General features: G+C 42.9%; 1 protein-coding gene and 1 long non-coding RNA gene across 2 annotated transcripts in view; one reads left to right on the forward strand and one right to left on the reverse strand.

Annotated features, from left to right (window-relative positions):
• Positions 1-16,512, reverse strand: part of LOC135233683 (retinoic acid receptor RXR-alpha-A-like) — a 58,893-nt gene extending 42,381 nt beyond the window's left edge. The window contains exons 1-4 of the mRNA XM_064297486.1: positions 16,480-16,512; positions 15,917-16,025; positions 15,416-15,595; positions 10,504-10,673 (exon numbers count right to left, since the gene is read on the reverse strand). Coding sequence (XP_064153556.1) covers positions 10,504-10,673; positions 15,416-15,595; positions 15,917-16,025; positions 16,480-16,512 — 492 coding nt within the window. The remainder of the gene's footprint in view (positions 1-10,503; positions 10,674-15,415; positions 15,596-15,916; positions 16,026-16,479) is intronic.
• Positions 1-18,939, forward strand: part of LOC135233773 (uncharacterized) — a 392,830-nt gene that overhangs the window by 241,667 nt on the left and 132,224 nt on the right. The gene's annotated exons all lie outside the window — the stretch shown is intronic.

Genomic DNA, 18,939 nt, shown 5'->3' on the forward strand with positions numbered 1-18,939 from the left:
AAAGGACTTCAATAAATCTCCTGAACAGCGGATATCTTGTATCTTGCTTTGTTCTAATCAGACAACCTGTGGAGCTTACTACTGGTCAGAAACCAGCACCTAAATTTAATACATTTACATGGTCCTTCGAATTCTAACCCTATTTTACAAACAGTATAGTACACTTAGTGACTAAACACCGTGAGAATCCTAGGGCCTATGCTAGACTGTTGTTTGTAGATTCATTTCAGCCTTTAATACCCTGCAGCCTCATGTTCTCCTGAAAACACTGCAGCAGATGAATGTCAACCCCTTCATTATTAAGTGGTACCACTCATTTCTGACCAACCGCATCCAGCAGGTCAGGGTGAACAGGACCTTGTCTGAACCCTTGACCATCAGCACCGGTGCCCCTCAGGGGTGCGTTAGTTCCCCAGTCCTGTTCACCCTGTACACCAATGAATGCACATGCAGCTAACAATTACAGGATTAAGTTTTCTGATGACACAGCTATCCTGGGTCTCATGTCTGACACATCAGATACAGTTGTATACAAACATGAGATTCAGAACTTTGTCCAGTGGAGCGACCAACACTTCCTCACCCTCAAAATTAAGAAAACAGAGGAGATGATGTTCGACCCCAAATCCATTGGAGACCACTCACCAGTGGTTATCCATGACCAGAACATAGCCCAGGTTGACTCTTACAGATACCTGGGCATACACATCGACAACAAACTGACATGGAGTGTTCAGGTAGAAAATGTCTGCACTAGACTCCAACAGCGTAGGCTGAGGGTCTTTGGTGTCAACTAGAAAGTGTTGCTTCTTTTCTACCATGCTGTAGTTGAGAGCATCCTGCGGTATGGCATCTCAGCCTAGTTCGGAAACCTCAGTGTACAGTTGAAAGCCCAGATTACCTGGCTAACACAGAGAGCCATAAAAATCATGGGAGTCAGGCAGCATCCCACACTCCAGGCTGTCTTTGATGAAACAATCAGACAGGCCCAAAAAATTATTTCAGACCCCACCCATGTCCTCCACCCTGAGTACCAGCTTCTTCCCTTAGGCAGACACTTCAGAGTCCCCCAGTGCAGGCTCAACCGCTTTAAGAACTCCTTTGTCCCCCTGTCCATCAAAGCCCTAAATGGCAAGTTAGCCAGAAGCTAACCCCTGTAACGCTGCTTTTAATTTATTGTAAGGGATAGTTACAACAAGTCCCATGAGCTCAACTGATAAACTGGATAAATCCAGTGACTGCTGTGAAAGTGCAGCTGACAACTTGGGAAAGACCATGTGACGGCGAGGAAAGACAGCTGACAGGAGGGAAAGACCCCAACGGGGCTGTCACGGACTAGCTATTCATGACGGCAGGCTCCGTCACTTTGATAGGTGCATAGGAGTCACCCCTCATGGCTACGAAAAATCCAAGAAGGAAAATACCCCCTGAGTCTGCGAGAGCGGGGGCAGAAGAAGACTCATCGGCTGACAACCCAGTAACCGACCTTGGCATGAACTTGACAACGAATCAGATAATCGGCACAGCACCTGAACATCAGCTTCTGGACAACTGCTCCGAATATGTAGCTGTGGTTGGTCCAAGATAACATCTCTCAGAGGCCTAAGAATACATCAAGGCCGAAAGCAGTGCTTGAAGGAACTGAGGCCGGGACCTCGCATTGATCATTATCTCTTGAGTCAGTCGAGTGAAGCACAGCAGCAGGACACAACCCAAAGTCTGCTGAGCATCAATACCCCATTGGCCGATGAGATTAATTCAAGCACATATGATCTGGAACCCAGACAGATGCAGCCTGCTACAGAGAAGAAGATGCAAGGCCACAAACCGCAAGTGAAGTGGCCGAAGTCCAGCAACAAAGATGAGTGGACAACAGTCAATACGGACCTGGGTTCTGGATGGGCTGCGGGGATCAGCAGAGAAGAAGCTGGAAAGAATGAGTGACCTGATCTACAGCTATGGGGTAGAAAGGTTTGGTACAAAAGAAGCAGGGAAGAAAGCAACAACACCCCCTCTAAAGTCTAGAAGGCAACATGAAATTGAACGCCTTGTTAGGGAGAGAAGGAACTTGAAGAAACAGTGGAGGAAGGCATCACTGGAGGGGAGAGTGGGAATCAATCTCTTACAAAAGGACATAAAAGATCACCTGGCAACACTGCGGAGGGCAGAAAACCTCAGAATTCGACGCAAGAAGAAGGAGAAGGCATGAACATCTTTCTACCAGGATCCCTTTAGATTTGTGAAAGGACTCTTCACAAAATAAAAATCTGGATCACTTAAAATGTCGAAGAGGGATCTTGAGGACCACTTGAAAACCACACACACCGATGATCAGAGACAGGAGCAGAGAGTCATACCTCCAGGTATGCCATCCATCCCTCAACCAGAACACCAGCTGAATGACAGCCCTCCAAGATGGAGCGAGGATGGCTTCAGCTCCAGGACCAAACAGAGTTCCATACAGGCTGTATAAGAACACTCCAGATGTCCTGAGATTTCTCTGGAAACAAATGAAGGTGGCATGGAAGAAACAAACTATCCCAAAAGTATGGCATTGGGGGGTATTAATCCCTAAGGAAAAGGATGCCTGAAACATCGAACAATTCCGGCAAATCAATCTCTTGAATGTTGAAGGAAAGATCTTCTTTAGCATCATTGCTCAAAGGATGACAACTTACCTGAAACAGAACAATCTGATTGACATGTCGGTGCAGAAAGCCGGTATACCAGGCTCTCCAGGATGCTTAGAACATACAAGCATGATATGACACCAGATTCAAGCTGCAAAAAAGGAAGGAAGAAATCTGCATGTCTTATTCCTTGACCTAGCCAATGCTTTTGGATCCATCTCACACTCCCTCCTCTGGACAGCCTTTGATTTCTTCCATGTGCTAATGACCATGACAAACCTGGTCAGAAACTACTTCCAAGATCTGCAGTTCTGTCTCACAACAACAGAGTACACTACAGCATGGCAATCTTTGAAAGTAGGAATAATGGTAGGCTGCACCATCTCCCCTCTACCTTCACCATGGCAATGAAACTAATCATCCAAGCATCCAGACGGGTTGTAGGAGAAGAACGCCTGAAGAATGGAGAGCGACCATCCTCCCATTAGTGCTTACGTGGACGACAGGACCACCCTGACTTCAACTGTCGCATGTACAAAGCGACTGCTGGAAAAGCTTCAGTCAAACATAAAGTGGGCATAAATGAGGTTTAAACCCAGCAAATCCAGGAGCATATCTATTGTTAAAGGGAAACTTACAGACCAGAGATTCCACATCGACGACATACCCATTCCAAAGGTGTCGGAAGTGCCTGTCAAGAGCTTGGGGCGGTAGTACAATGCAAGCCTCAAAGACACAGACCAGAGCATCCAGATCAGGGAAGAAACCATCAAAGGACTAGTCAGCATAGACAAGACCTTACTCCCTGGCTAGCTGAAACTGTGGTGCCTGCAGTTTGGACTGCTTCCACGTCTGATGTGGCCTCTGACAGTCTATGAGATTCCCATCACCAAAGTTGAGAAGATGAAGAGGACAATCAACTCCTACATAAAGAATGGCTTGGACCTCCGCGTTGCCTCAGCAGTATCGGCTTGTATGGGAATAGTGCATTGGAACTGCCTGTCTCTAGCCTCACTGAAGAATACAAGTGCACCAAGGTGAGGCTGGACATGACCCTAGTTGAGTCTCAAGACATTGGGATACGAGCAACTGCTCCCAGGCTGACAACTGGGAGGAAGTGGACCCCGTCTGAGGCTGTAAAGCAAGCAAAATCTGCTCTCAGGAACGGAGACATTGTAGGTCAGGTGCAGCATGGGAGGGGTGGTTTTGGTCTCGTGACAAGTCATCCCACTTGGCACAAAGCAACATCAGCCCAGCGATGAAAGCTGGTAGTTGCTGAGGTCCGCCAGCAAAAGGAGGCAACGCGAGGTGCAAGGGCAGTCTCACAGGTCAAACAGGGCCAATGGACAACATGGGAAAACCTGGAGCACCGCAAACTCACCTGGAAGGATCTGTGGGAGATGGAAGCAGGCAGAATTAGCTTCATCATCAGAGCTACCTATGATGTGCTTCCCACTCCCAAGAACCTAAAACAGTGGTTTGGAGAAGATCCATCATGTCCGCTCTGAAAAACACCAGCAACTCTAAGGCACATCCTTACCAGCTGCAAAACCAGTCTTTCCCAAGGTCGCTATACCTGGAGACACAATCAGGTTCTCCGGCAACTGGCAAGTATCATAGAGCAAAGGAGAACTGTTCCCAACGCCCTGTCTCCCCAAACAACTGGCTTCTCTAACACCACTGCCTTCGTACCAGCAGGACAACTCCCAAAGCTTCCAACTACAAGGAGAGAATCAAGCCTGCTGGACACAGCCCGTGACTGGAAGATGCAGGTGGATCTAGACCAGAAGCTCATCTTTCTGCCAGAGATCATGACAACAAATCTCAGGCTGGACCTGGTCTTGTGGTCTACCTCACAGAGATCCATATGCATTGTGGAGCTAACTGTGCCTTGGGAGGCTGCAGTGGATGAAGCGTATGAACGGATAAGGTTGAAATACGCCCACATAGGCAGCTGGAGCAGTGCAGCGGGGCTGGAGAGCATGAGTGTTCCCAGTGGAGGTTGGTTGCAGAGGTTCTGTGGCCAAATCAATCACCAGGCTCCTGAAAGAGATGGGAGTTTGAGGGCGGGCCCTATGGAAAGCCACCAGGTCATTGTCGGAGGCTGCCGAGTGTAGCAGCAACTGGCTTTGGTTGAAGAGAAAGGACCCAATCTGGGTTGCAAAGTGACCATCAACCTATAGGAAGGGGTAAAAGCAGAGAGGGGCACACCTGGTACGCCAGATGTCGCCGTTGAGCCCTCTGGAGGTGTCGTGGGCTTATCAACGAAACACCAGAGAAGGAGGTTGCCCAACTGATGACCCCAATGAAGTGATTACCCCTACCGCCACTCAAGAAGTCAAGGGAGTGCTGATTATTGTAAGGGATAGTTACAACAAGTCCTATGAGCTCAACCTAAATTTAAATTTAAATTGTAACTGTACACATGTATACTTTATGATGACGTTATGTTGATGAGGCTGCTTTACTCTTATTGCACATATTATATACACCATTATGATGACTACAGGGGTGTTGTACAATGGGCAGTGTGCAATTTGTTGGTTGATGTCAATCTGTGTATGTACTGTAGATATTGTGTGTGTGTATGTGTATGGGTGACAGCCTGTGTATGTACCGTATGTATGCACTATGTTATTCGTATTTTAACAACAGATACTGTATGTGTTCAAGACAAATTTCTTTCCGGAAAATAAAGTCTCTTATCTTATTAATGATTCATTGTAATCAACCAAAGTCTTAAATTTTTTAAATAAATAAAAATATTTCCCCAAAAAACAGGTTCCACAATTATTGGCACCCCTGGTTTAATACCAAAAATAGAGGATTGTGCTTGTACTGGGCAGCTCCCAGGTGTGAATGTGTATGAGTGTGAAGCAGAGTGTTCCTGCAAAAGAGCATCCATGCTCAGTGAACCTACCCTGGGTAAATAAAGGTTAAATAAAAAAAGTAAAATAAATAAAATAACTTTTCAGAATCATTGATATCTTTGGATTTGCACTTATGGACCCCCCTCTTCAGTTCAGACCACAGGTTTTTGATGGAATTTAAGTCTGGAGACTGAGATGGCCATTGGAAAACATGGATGTTGATTCCACTTAAGCATTTCTGTTTAGATTTTGATGTATGCTTGGAGTCATTGTCCTGCTGGACAATTTACCTATGACTAAGTCCTAGCTTCTTAGCATCTCCAATCCATCTCCAGCGAGCTCCTTCCCTATCTGTCTTCCATTGTTAATTCCTCTCTCTCCTCTGGTCATGTTCCCTCTGTTTTTAAGATGGCTCGTGTTACCCCACTACTCAAAAAACCCACCTTAGACCCCTCCGATGTAACAAATTATCGACCCGTATCCCTTCTACCCTTCTGTCCAAAACCCTTGAACGAGCAGTTCTTAAACAATTAACCTCTTTTCTCCATCAAAACAACCTGCTAGACCCTCACCAGTCTGGCTTCCGATCTGGGCACTCAACAGAGACTGCACTCCTAGCTGTGACGGAGGCACTTGCCACTGCAAGAGCCTCACGCCTTTCCTCTGTCCTGATCCTTCTTGACCTGTCTGCAGCTTTTGACACGGTCAACCATAAAATACTCCTCTCCACCTTGGCTGGGATGGGAATTGCCGGGACTGCCCTGTCTTGGTTCGCTTCCTATCTTGCAGATAGAACCTACCAGGTCACCTGGAAGGGGTCTGCCTCTGCTTCTCATCCACTTATTACGGGAGTGCCGCAGGGATCTGTATTGGGTCCTTTGCTGTTCTCCTTATACACCAGATCTCTTGGTTCAGTCATTAATTCACATGGTTTTTCCTATCATTGTTATGCAGATGACACACAACTCTTCTTTTCTTTCCCCCCCTCGGCCACACAGGTCAATGATAAGATCTCTTCCTGCCTGGCTGACATCTCCACCTGGATGGCCAGCCACCATCTGAAGCTCAACCTCAACAAAACTGAGCTGCTCTTCTTCCCGTACAAGACCTCCTTGCTTCGTGAACTCTCAATCACGGTTGATGGCACCACAGTGACTGCCTCTCACTCTGCCAAGAGCTTGGGGGTGGTCCTGGATGACCAACTGGACCTCAAGGAGCACATCAAGGCAACATCAAGGTCCTGCAGATTCCTCCTATACAACATCAGGAGGATTCGACCATACCTGATGACGCACTCCACCCAGCTACTCGTCCAGGCTACGGTGACCTCTCGCCTTGATTACTGCAACTCTCTCCTTGCAAACCTGCCAGCTTGTGCCATACAGCCACTACAGATGATTCAGAATGCCGCTGCCCGGCTCATCTACAACCTCCCCAAATTCTCCCACGTCACTCCTCTGCTGCGATCACTTCACTGGCTACCGGTCGCTGCCAGGATCCGATTCAAAGCTCTGACCCTTGCCTACACTGCCGCCAACAGGACAGCCCCCATCTACTTGCAGGACATGACTCAATTCTATGTGCCTGCTCGACCACTCCGCTCTGCGGCAGCAGGGCGTCTTGTAACCCCTTCCACCCGCCCAAAGGGATCACAGAGCTTCTCCACCCTAGCTCCCCAGTGGTGGAACGAACTCCCCTTCCCTCTCCGAACCTCCCCCTCACTATCCATCTTCCGCCGTGGCCTGAAGACTCATCTCTTCAGACTATACCTAGAATAACCACCACCACGCCGTATATATATTTAAAAAAATAAATAAATAAAAAAAACCCTTTTTCCTGTCACTTGTTACATGTTGCCCCATCCCTGAACTTCTTGGTAAATTGTATTTGTCCTAATACTGTAGCTTATTCTTCTGCCTAGTTTGGCTTTGCAGATGTTAGACCAGGATAGTGTTCATTGTTCTCGGCTAGAAATAGCTGTACAAAATAAGTAATTGTACCTTACTGAACCCGTGTTCAGCAGTTGTCTACGATCATGAAAATGCACTTTTGTACGTCGCTTTGGATAAAAGCGTCTGCCAAATGAATGTAATGTAATGTTAGCAGAGACAACCAAACTTTCTGCCAGAATGTCCTGGTACTTTGTTGATTTCATTGTGCCATTGATCTAAAATAGTGCCCCAGGACCACTTCCAGCAAAACATCTCCAAACTATCAACCTCCATATGTGACAGTAGGTATGAGGTGCTTCTCCTGTATGCATTCCTCTTTTGCCGCCAAACTGTCACGGTGCGGTGGAGGGTTAGGACCCAAATGCGGAGGGGGAAAAACTCAAAATCCAAAAAAAGGTAAGAACAAAAGATTTTAGTAAACAAAAGGGGAACAAAGGGAACAAAGGGAACAAAATGCCTCGCAGGGCAACTTCAGGAAAAACTTCAGAAACATAGAACAAAGAAAATCCAAAAAGCACGTGGAAACAGAACAGGGTAGGAACATGAGCAGAAACACAACCAAACCACCAAGGATCCAGCACTGAGTTCAGGAGACGGGAAACTTAAATAGGCCACGACAGACGAGACACAGGAGGGCACAATGAACAATCAGGCCACAGAGAGGGAAGGGAAAACAAGACAACCAGCAAACAATAATTGGATAATAGAAAACAATAATACAATTAAACAGGACACAAAACAGAAGTGCCGCCATCTGGCGGCCCAACAAGGAAACACAGACAGGAAAACACAGAACCATGACACAAACATGTCGATGGTGTGTATGGCCAAAACGTTTTTTTGGTCTCATCTGACAATAGCACTCTGTTCCAGTCATAATTCCAATGAAGTTTGGCAAGCTCCAGATTCTTGGTTTTGTTTATTGTGCTCAGTAAGGGCTGTCTTCGTGCCACCCTTCCAAAGAGTTAGCTGGTATGGAGGTACCATTTTATGTTTTTTTTAGACTTGTTGACCGCAAGAAACAAACCAGTCTCTGCAATTCTTAAACAGTGATCCTTAGGTTATTAATGGCCTCCCTCACCATCTTCCTCACCGTCCATGGGGACACCATGCACTTGCTTCCTCTTCCTGGCTAATTTGCAACCATTCCATAAGTTTTACACCTTTTTATTATTGCCCTTACAGTGCTAAATGGTAACCGTTTATGTCTTTTTTTGTACCCATTACCAGACTTGTAACGGTAAATTACTATCGGTCTCTTCTGAATTTACAGTTATTTGGCTTTTCCAATGCTGATGGATGACAAAGGGATTTTGTATGCTTGTTACTTCATTTTTATTCTCTAGTGAAACTGGAAGTGATGGAATGACACAATATAGTTCCTTGATTAGACTTAATTTAGTTAATAGACTGAGATTAACTAAATTAAGTAAAATTGTATTGCCAATTTCATGTTGTTTGATTTTACTTAATTTTACTTAATAAATAATTGTTAGGGGTGCCAATAATTATTGCACCTATGGTTTTCAGAAAAAAATAGATTACTTAATAAAAAAACTTTGAGGCATGAGAGTAAATGTATTGAAATAAAAGTATATAGTTTTCCCATATGTTTGACCATACCATATAGATTATTGTCATGGTTCTGTATTTTCTGTTTCTGTTTTTCCCCTTTTGGCCGACAGATGGCGGCACTTCAGTTTTGTGTTTCGGTTCGTTCTCCCTCCCTCAGTTATTTGTATTATTGGTTTTCATTATTCTATTATTGTTCCCACCTGTGTCTTGTTATCCCCTCCCTTTCTGGTTTGATTGTTCTTTGAGTTCACCTGTGTCTTGTTACCCTTGTCAATTTAAGTTCTTTGTTTCCTGACTCGGGTGCTGGTTCCTTGCGTTTCATGTGTTTGTTTCTGACTGTATGTATCTGCCCGCTTTGGTCCTGCTTGTGTGTTTCTGACTGTTTCCGCCTGTGTATTTTTGCCTGTTCGTTCCTGCCTGGTTTCTGTCCTGCCCGTGTTCTGCTCTGTGTGTGTTTTGAATTTTGAGTTTTCTGTTTTGTGTTTTTTTTTTTTTGGAAGTGCCCTGCGTGGCCTTTTGGTTTCCTGGTTTTTGTTCCCTGTTGTGTAAGTAAAGTCTTTGTTAATTTTCCATTTTTGAGTTTGTGTTTTTTTTTTTTACTCTGCGTTTGGGTCCCACCTACCTGTTCCGTGACAGATTATTATGTGTCATTTATTATATGCAGCGTTTTTTCTTCATTTTTATTAAGGGTGCCAATAATTCTGGAGCCCACTGTATGTCCCAAACCTTTTGGTGCCCTGAAATGGGGGACTAAGCATGTACTGTAATTTCTACATGGTGGACTAAAATGTATAAAAATACCCTTACACTTTACCCAAATCTGAATTGTTTGTTTAGAAATCTAAAATTATGGCGTGCAGAGCCAAATGACACTAGTAACATTACATCACAATATTTTGTCATAACACTCAAAAATGTATATGACAAAACACTGTGTTGACAGTCTAAATTTCTTATAATGACTTATGACACATAATAACACAAGTCATACAGTACTTATGACATTGTTAGGAAGGCATTATAAGTGAAGTGTCAAATAAATTGTTACCAAAATATCATTTCATAAAAGCTAAGAAACTACACTTTAACAACTTGAATTGTTTAATTACAAATCTAAAATTATGGAGTACAGAGCCAAATCCAGGAAAAATATGGCTTTTCTCCAAACATCACTCACTGTAATTTACACAAACCTTATGTATATTTACGCATACTTTATTTTTTTCACATGGGATTACTTCTTCCTCCTTCACTTTTCTCTTCCTGCTTCTTTCAAAAACAAAAAAAAAGCCAAGCAACTCCCTCTCCCTCTGTCTCTCTCAGTTCCTCTAGGATCTCATCTCTGCTGCAGATCTGAACAGACAAAGCATCATCCCGTACCTTTACATACACATGGATATGCTATGGAATCTTCCATATTGCAGGGGTGTGGGCAGGGCAGGAGGTTAGGGTATGGGCGGAGCAGTGGGAACTCACCGAGCTGGAAGGGACCCCCAGGTTGCCCTCGATGTAGGTTTCAGTCTTCGGCTCCACAGCCAGCTCGGCCTCCAAGATCTTCCCTACGGGCATGTCCTCGTTAGCGCTGCAGCCAAAGTCCACCTCGCTAACACCTCGGTCCTTCCCCCGCTGCCTCTCCTCCTGCACCGCTGCGGTAAACAAGACTGGTTCCGGTCACTACCGCTTCTTTTAAATCACTGTGATTAACCAGACTGATTCTGGTCACTACCACTCCTTCTGAACCACTGTGGTTAACAATATTGGTCATGGTTACTGGTTATGGCTGGTCTTTAAACACGCCCACAACATGCATATTCATGCCCTTCCCTTCTGCATATATATGACATCATCAACAGTTTGTTCTACTGACCCATGCTGTTTGTTTACACAAATGCTATCACCTGCACACTGCTGGCTTACACAATCTACAGCCACAATATAACTGGCTTTCATTTGCATCATCAAACATGCTACAGCCTTCATACTGCAGACTGTTAACATCAGTGTAAACTTTTGTAATCTTTTAATTACTTTAAAGATTAAATTCTTACATGAAAATGGTAGAACAAATTACTCAAGTTATGTAAATTATGGCAAAGAATGAAAACCCACTGATTTTGTCCATCCATCCATCTATCCATCATCTATACCTGCTTATCCTGGTTCGGGTCGCAGGGGGTGCTGGAGCCTATCCCAGTGTGCATTGAGTGAGAGGCAGGAATACACCCTGGACAGGTCACAAATCTATCGCAGAGCTGATTCTGTTCAATTTAGCTGAATATAAAACTAAGATTAAGTCCTTTAACTGAGAATCCAGGCGACGCGGTGGTGCAGTGGGTAGCACTGTCGCCTCACAGCAAGACGGTTGTGGGTTCGATCTCGTCTTGGGGCCTTTCTGTGTGCAGTTTGCATGTTCTCCACGTGGGTTTCCTCCGGGTACTCTGGTTTCCTCTGACAGTGCAAAGACATGCAGGTATGCCGATTGGAGACTCTAATTTCCCATTGGTATGAGTGTGTGAGTCTGCAATAGATTGGCGGCCTGTCCAGAGAGTATTCCTGCCTCTCGCCCAATGCACACTGGGATAGGCTCCAGCACCCCCCGCGACCCTGCTCAGGATAAGCGGGTACAGATAATGGATGGATAATTGAGCATCCATTCCCCGGTAGAGACTAATTTAATAGTCTGGATCTGGGATCTCATGATCACCAAGCCAGGAGCATGCCTGATGTCCCTCTCCCCCCTACCCCCCCCACCCCCCTGCCTGTACCCATGCACAGTGATTCTACAAACTAAGCAAATAATATTCATAAGAATCCATAACAACCAAATGAAAAACATATAGTAGGGTTCTAAAACAGCTGTCACTTCCTAACTACAGCAGTATCACACAAAGTGCACTGGACAGGTACAACTTAAATACAGATTCTATTCTACAAATTTACGCTGAAATTGTTTATAATATACTATAATATACATCTTAGCCGGGTGGCATGTCCCTTACCTATACAGCACCAAGAGTTTTGCACTTTTCAGGGTTTCCAACAGAAATAACCACAATGACCAGAGACTCTCAGTCCTTAATAATATTAATTTCTCTATCTTCTGACCTCATGTGAACAGACAGAATTCACAAACAACTTCACATGTCCACACAATAAAGCCACATTTTGCATGTTGTCCTTCATCTTCTTCTTCTTCTTCTTTTTCCTGCTGATTGCATCATCACAAATGCTCCAGGCCCACAAAGAATATGTCTTCCCATTGGCCATTTAGCTACATCAGCCAATAAAAACATTAAATATACATGCAAAATAGACATTTATAGAAGATCACACTTAAATTTTTTTTTTTTTTTAATTAGTCCCCTTAGCTAGTTCGCTAGTAGCTCGCTGGTAGCATGTCTGTCTATAGTGACCTTTGGATGAGTGAGAGGCATGGGTTCACCACCTCAGACGCCAGCAAATCTCTAACTTGCATGCTAACTAACAATTGCCTAAAAAATTATAGCTATTGCTTTTACAACTGTATGATCTTTGCAGAAACACATTTATATTTCTGAAATCCATTCTATAGCATTTCACATGCAAACCCCACATAATAGCATTTCATGATTAGGGTTGGGTATTGTTCACATTTTGATGATACCGCTGCTAAAACAGCACTCTTAAAACTTGAAACTATCATCTACCTTCTTTAAAAGAACGTGCAAATGATGACATAAAGAGAATCTTTTTTATTGCAAAGGCACGGCCTATTGCTTGATGAATCCTTCTGGGTAAAATACACCCACACTTTAGTCAGTTTCACTTGCAGAATTTGACCGAGTTTAATGTTTGGTAGTTTGCTGACAAGTCCACAGAACGAGTGCAAAACGTTGGTACAGATGGAACCGAAATTAAGCACTGAAATCTTGGTTGCAATTCAGTCCAGTCGGTAACATTATAGGTTGTGCAGAAACTGGTGCAAGATAATGACAGCCATTTAAGTAAGTATTTATAACTTTATTTCCTTATACAATGTTGATGTTCAGATTATATCACAATTATATCACAGATTATATGACAACGTTCAATACATATGTTTAGGAAAAGTCACAAAGGGGAGTCATAGGCTATGGATTTCTTCACAGCGAGTACAATGATTATCTTAGAATAGAATAGAATAGAATAGAAAACTTTATTGTCCATTAAATATAAAATAAAATGGAAATTTTCCATTTAAAGTGAGAACAGTCAAATTGACAGCTGTGCCATTTCTACTAACTACTTTTTAACTTATTATTACTTCAAATAATTTAGTAAACATTGGGTAGCTTCTTTGAAATACAGCTTGCTGAATTTGTGTGAGCTAAGATGGCCAATATTGATTCTTATAACTTGACCTAATTTTGATAGACTATAGCCGCGTTTCCACCGCAGGAACTTTACCCCGGAACTAGGAACCTTTTGAGGAACTCAGTGTGTTTCCACCGCAGGAACTAGGGTCTAAATTTAGTTCCGGGGGCTTTATTTTACCCCCCAAAAAGTTCCTGCTCGGGGGGTAGTACTTTCCGAAAGTACAGGAACCTTTTGGGTGGAGCTTGCAGCGTTGAACATTTCTGATTGGTCGAGTACTCGCAGCATTTTTTTGTTTATTTTCAGCCGCCATGTTTAAAAATATGCAGCCGCAAACCAATTTATTTTCATAATAACTTCAAATCAAACTTGTATGTTATGCGGCGCAGTAGCCTAGTTTTGGTTATAGCCTGCCAACATCTTGGAATTATAACGTGTGCTCTTCTGTTCTTTTCTTGCTTTAGTATTCGTTTTATACATTTTTTTTTATAAAAAGCATTCGTGCTGGGACAGCATATTACGTACCAAAACATTCAAACGGATTAATTCGGTTGCTGAATATTTTCTTCCGGATTTTCTTTGTTAGCCCGTTGTAATTGACTCAAAAGGTTTGATACAGTTATGTGAGGTATGCGGTAGTTCTGCGTAATTCACATTGGTGATACAGTAAAAGCAAACTGGAAATCACCTTCCACACTTTTTGTCAGGGTAAAATAACAGGTTAATTCTAGTAATTGTCCCTTTAGCTTTTTCAGACTGCCGTAATTTTACTCTGCCATTCTTCAATTCCACAAAAAGACCAGGAAGACTATGGACTAATTTATGGTGCATGGTTCGCATCTGGAGGGCACACTTCGCTGCTCGGCTAGCAGTAACTTTGAAGGAAAGCAAACGGTGGCTGTACCACTACTAATTTAAATTTTCAAGTCCGAGTTTTCGTTCTATTCTTGTCATTTTGCGATTAGCCTATATGGAATTGATGATGAGAAAGTAATCAAACAGCAAATTGTTTACAACGTGTGCATGTTTTCTGCTGTTGTTGCCAGTTATACATATAAATGTGAATGCATTCTGTCACTTCGGATGTCAAGACATGAAAGCGAATGTTCGCATAAAAATATAATGAATGTGTTTGAGAGGATATATAAAACAGTTACAATCTGACTATTGGCCTGTTATATCCTATTTGTTGCATAACAACGGTCCAAGTTCAACTACCAACGACAGTTTTGCTTGTCAACGGTAAAATATGCCTAAACGGCTGCAGAAGAATATTTAAATTCCAGGTGATTAAATCGATAAAAAAAAATACAAAATACAAAAGTAACCATATATAATCATTGTTGGTAACCCGTTGTATATAAGTGGAATAAACCACTCCGGGCTGTCCCGGTTATTAGAAAATAATGCAGGCTACTTTGGTGATAGTATGAGGTTACAGAAGAAATCATAGGACAGATGGACCGACGACAACGTCGCTTTTTCATACGTCAGTGGGCTAATTTGCCTAATCTTCGCGGGACTTTAGACCGCGGTGGAAATGCAGACAACCATGGGCTGAAGGAACCTTTTAGTTCCTTGAAAAGTAGTTCCTGGGACTAAAAGTTCCGGGTACTTTTGGTGGAAACGCAGCTTAAATGACCAAAAGTATCAGGACACCTCTTAGTCTGGGGCTGCTTTTCATGGTTTGGGCTAGGCTCCTTAATTCCAGCAAATTGCCTAGGCTTAATGCTACAGTATACAATCAATCTAGATGATTCTGTGCTTCCCTTCACAGTTTAGGGAAGGTCCTTTTTCCCACGGCGCGCAGGAACTGCCGCTGTGGGCTATGCATGGCAAATTGTGGTCACTAGATTGCCAAAAGTGGCGGGCCTAGATTTTGCAGGTTTGTATTAACGACTTATAGACAGTGCTTTGTACGTGTGAGCATTTTTGTATGCTGAAAATGTGTTTTTCTTCAGATTTGCAATATTCTTGAATAACATGCACATTTCATATCTCGAGAGTGAGGTTTGTTCGTGAAGTGGGTATGTGCTTAGTGAGTGGTGAGCTGTACCTTTTCTCTTCATCCTCATGGCAAGACACTTCTGGTAGCGGCAGTACTGGCAGCGGTTTCTCTGGCGCTTGTCAATCAGACAGACCTTATTGTCCCTGCAGGTGTAGCTCAGGTCCTTCCTCACGGTTCTCTTAAAGAAGCCCTTGCAGCCTTCACAGCTGTACACCCCATAGTGTTTACCTGCACACGCACACAACAGTGTTTTCATGTGCATTCACACTTACTTACTAAAGTGTTAACTTAAATACACAGAAAACAACGATTGTCTAAACCCACAGAAAACAGTGTTTACATGCCCATTCATACCAGCACACTTATAAAAGTGTTAACTTAGAAACACACAATACAATTATTACCTAGACACACAATAGTGTTTTTTACATGCACATTCACACCTACACACATAAGAAAGGGTTGACTTAGACTAAACAAGTACTGTTTAGCGCTGGTGGGGAGTAGTTAGGTGGGGTAGAGTTTAGGGCTCAGTTGTATGGCACCCACCTGATGAGCGGTCCCCGCAGATGGCACAAATGTGTTTAGTGAGGTAGAGGGGGCTGCTGGAGGGCTTGATGTCCTCTGAGCTGCTCACCGAGTTCATGGGGGAGCTGAGCTGGAACCCAGAGCGAGGGAGGGACAGGTGAGGTTGCAGTGCACTGCATGCTGGGGTACATGGAGAGGAATGGTGCATGCCAGGAAACATAAAGAGAAGGACAATTGAGGTTGCAATGTGGCTTTTACTGGGATACACAGTGAGAGGTTTAAGTGCATCATCTGCGACCCCTGCAAACCCTTCTTTCCGGTTCCATCGCAATTGCGATGTGTCGACCCCTTACGGGATACAACGTTATCACGTGATTTATTGCCGTTACTAGCCTTTAGGCTAAAATTATAGCACGGCAAGCTAAGTAGTCATCTAAACATGAATGGATGCTCAAATAGCTAAACAGGAACTGTAGCTAGATAGCAGCTGGCTTTCTTTTGGAGTTTAATGAAAAACCGCTAGGTTTATACACATATCCACCAACTAGCTAATGTTCGCTATCTGTGTAATTCACAACTGCTACCTCAAGAGCAAAACTCTCAAAGTACACAATCATGTGGCACAAATTATCCAATAAGAAGTTGATACATTGCAATCGCAATGGAACCGGAAAAAGGGGATAACCGACGGTGCAGGGGACGCAGATGGTGTATTTACAGGTTAGAGGTAAGACTGGAGTTGTGCATGCTGGGATACAAAGAGGGGGGGACAGGTGAGTGTGCTGAGCAACCTGGCTACAATCTGGGTCAAATCCACCCATGCTAGTATGAGTAACAATAAAAAAAGCAGAACCAGTGGGCTTCCTTAGGCTGTGATTCTGCCATTTTTATGTTGATATTTACTAGAGTTTGTGCACTGATAGCTAGGCCTATTGTGGATTTCATCACAAGGAACACCCAATGTACTCATCGGCCTGCAGCCAGACTAGTTTAAATCTTACCTTAACCTCTTAGTGCAAAGCCCCTAGTGGTCGGCACGCCGGCGTGCCTAGATTGCTCAATTCAGACATGCTGTGCTCCTGCAACCAAATTATTGAGTTGAAAACACAAACTCAGTGTTCTAGATGTATTAGTAGACAATTCAGGACAACTATGCCGAATACAGAGTTTCGCAGCGCCACCATTGTCACGCTGGTCGTGCATTTACCAAGCACCCCCTCCCTACAGTCTCATCTGTAACTACACCTTCCACGCATGACACACTGGACAATAGTGTCGATTTGGGCATACATGAAAACATTATTTTACCACTATAAATTTGTATTCCATCGTAGTAACAAGATAAAGCCAACAATACCCGAAGGTATGCCAGTACAGCTGTGAAAAACGCTGCTCACTGAACACTGAAATAAACAAGATGAATTTTTCAAAAATGATACCATGTCATTCTACTGTCAATATCTGTGACTAAATATGGAATAAATATACGACCTTTGTCCCTTTCCAGACGGAGTGGTCATATATTGTCTTGGGTAATCCGTTTGTGAAACACACGCTCATTTGTGACGCCGGGGTACCTTCCAAAATAGCTGTGTGTAATACCACACATGATGTTTTCGGTGTTGCCTTCCTTTGTAGTACAATCTAGCTTGATCGAAACACAATCATTCCAATAGGTGACAGAATAAGCTTTCTAACGATGTATAATGTGTCTAATTTTACTTTTGGATTTTTATAGCTCAGCGTAAGCAAAGGTTTAGTCTCATTGCAGCTGCATTACGCATTTAGTCTGTGGTAGCAGTAAAAGACACTGCACCTGGCAAAATTTTATCGATGACTTTCGTTATTTCTTGGAAAATACTATTATTCTTGAGAAATTCTGAGCGTGGCTAAGGCATATGTTTGCTGATAGACCTAGCTGATATACTGTTTTCTGGGCTAAGTTAGAACTGGGGAGCGACAGGATTCATTCTGTCTCTGCCTGTATCTACTGAACACAGATAATATTTCATCATCCAAATGAAAGTGTTGCTGCTGAAAATATTTAAGTTATATACATTATTTTTTAAATTAAGTGTCTTTAAATAGGTTAGTGGTATTTTAGAATGAGGATAGTTCACACTGTAACATAAGCGTTCGTTGGTTTACTTGTAGTTTGTGTTTAATGTATGTACCGTATATGACCTCAACTGGAACAAAACGTGGTGGACAGTTGAACATAATGTCATCCCATCCCCATACAAGAAAACATCACAGACTGTAGAGTGCAGAAAAACATACTAGCGTTAATGATTACACATTTAGATACTGTACCACAGTGTGATAATGTTTTTACATTATTTTTAAAATCATATATCAATGTTTCACTTTAAACATTCATAAGGGGCACAGTTATATGCTTTATAATGGACAAAACGCATTTAATTTATTTTTTGAGAGATTTTGGATATGTTTCAGGACCCCTAGATATTTTAAGCCACTGTACTGACGGAAAGCTTGTAATTCCCACTCACTTGTTGCATCCCAATGATGCAACAGTGAGTTTCTTCAGTCAAACAGTTGATTTGTAGTGGATATATGTGGAGACACTGGGTACACTGCTTACTTTTTGATTCATAGTTCTTTAGTAGTCCTGTGTATCCACCCTTTGACACACTTGTGGTCAAGGAGTTTTTGATCCAGGACATGTATAGTTTATCAATCTATAGCAATCTCTCAGTATTTAATTTCGAACTAAATAACAGCAAATTGATTTTCGATTTTTTGTCAAGACAATTGCATTTGTGGCACTTTAGTTTATATTCATAATTTAAGAAGAAATAATGTAAGTTAGTATTGTAATTGGTACAAATGTCTTGCTTCATTTAAGCCATTTTTCAAGTCTCTGTGACGCTCACATCTGGAGTTATAAAGCTTTAAATGGGGTACCCCCTAAATGGGCAAGGATTGGCCAGATTTGGCATGTGCGCAAAGGGGTTAAAGAAGGTCAACATTAATGACTAGGTTATGTAGTTCATTGCCAACCGGAGTCTTTTCCACATGGG

Source organism: Anguilla rostrata, chromosome 10, assembly GCF_018555375.3.
Source record: "Anguilla rostrata isolate EN2019 chromosome 10, ASM1855537v3, whole genome shotgun sequence".
In the NCBI taxonomy this organism is placed as follows: domain Eukaryota; kingdom Metazoa; phylum Chordata; class Actinopteri; order Anguilliformes; family Anguillidae; genus Anguilla; species Anguilla rostrata.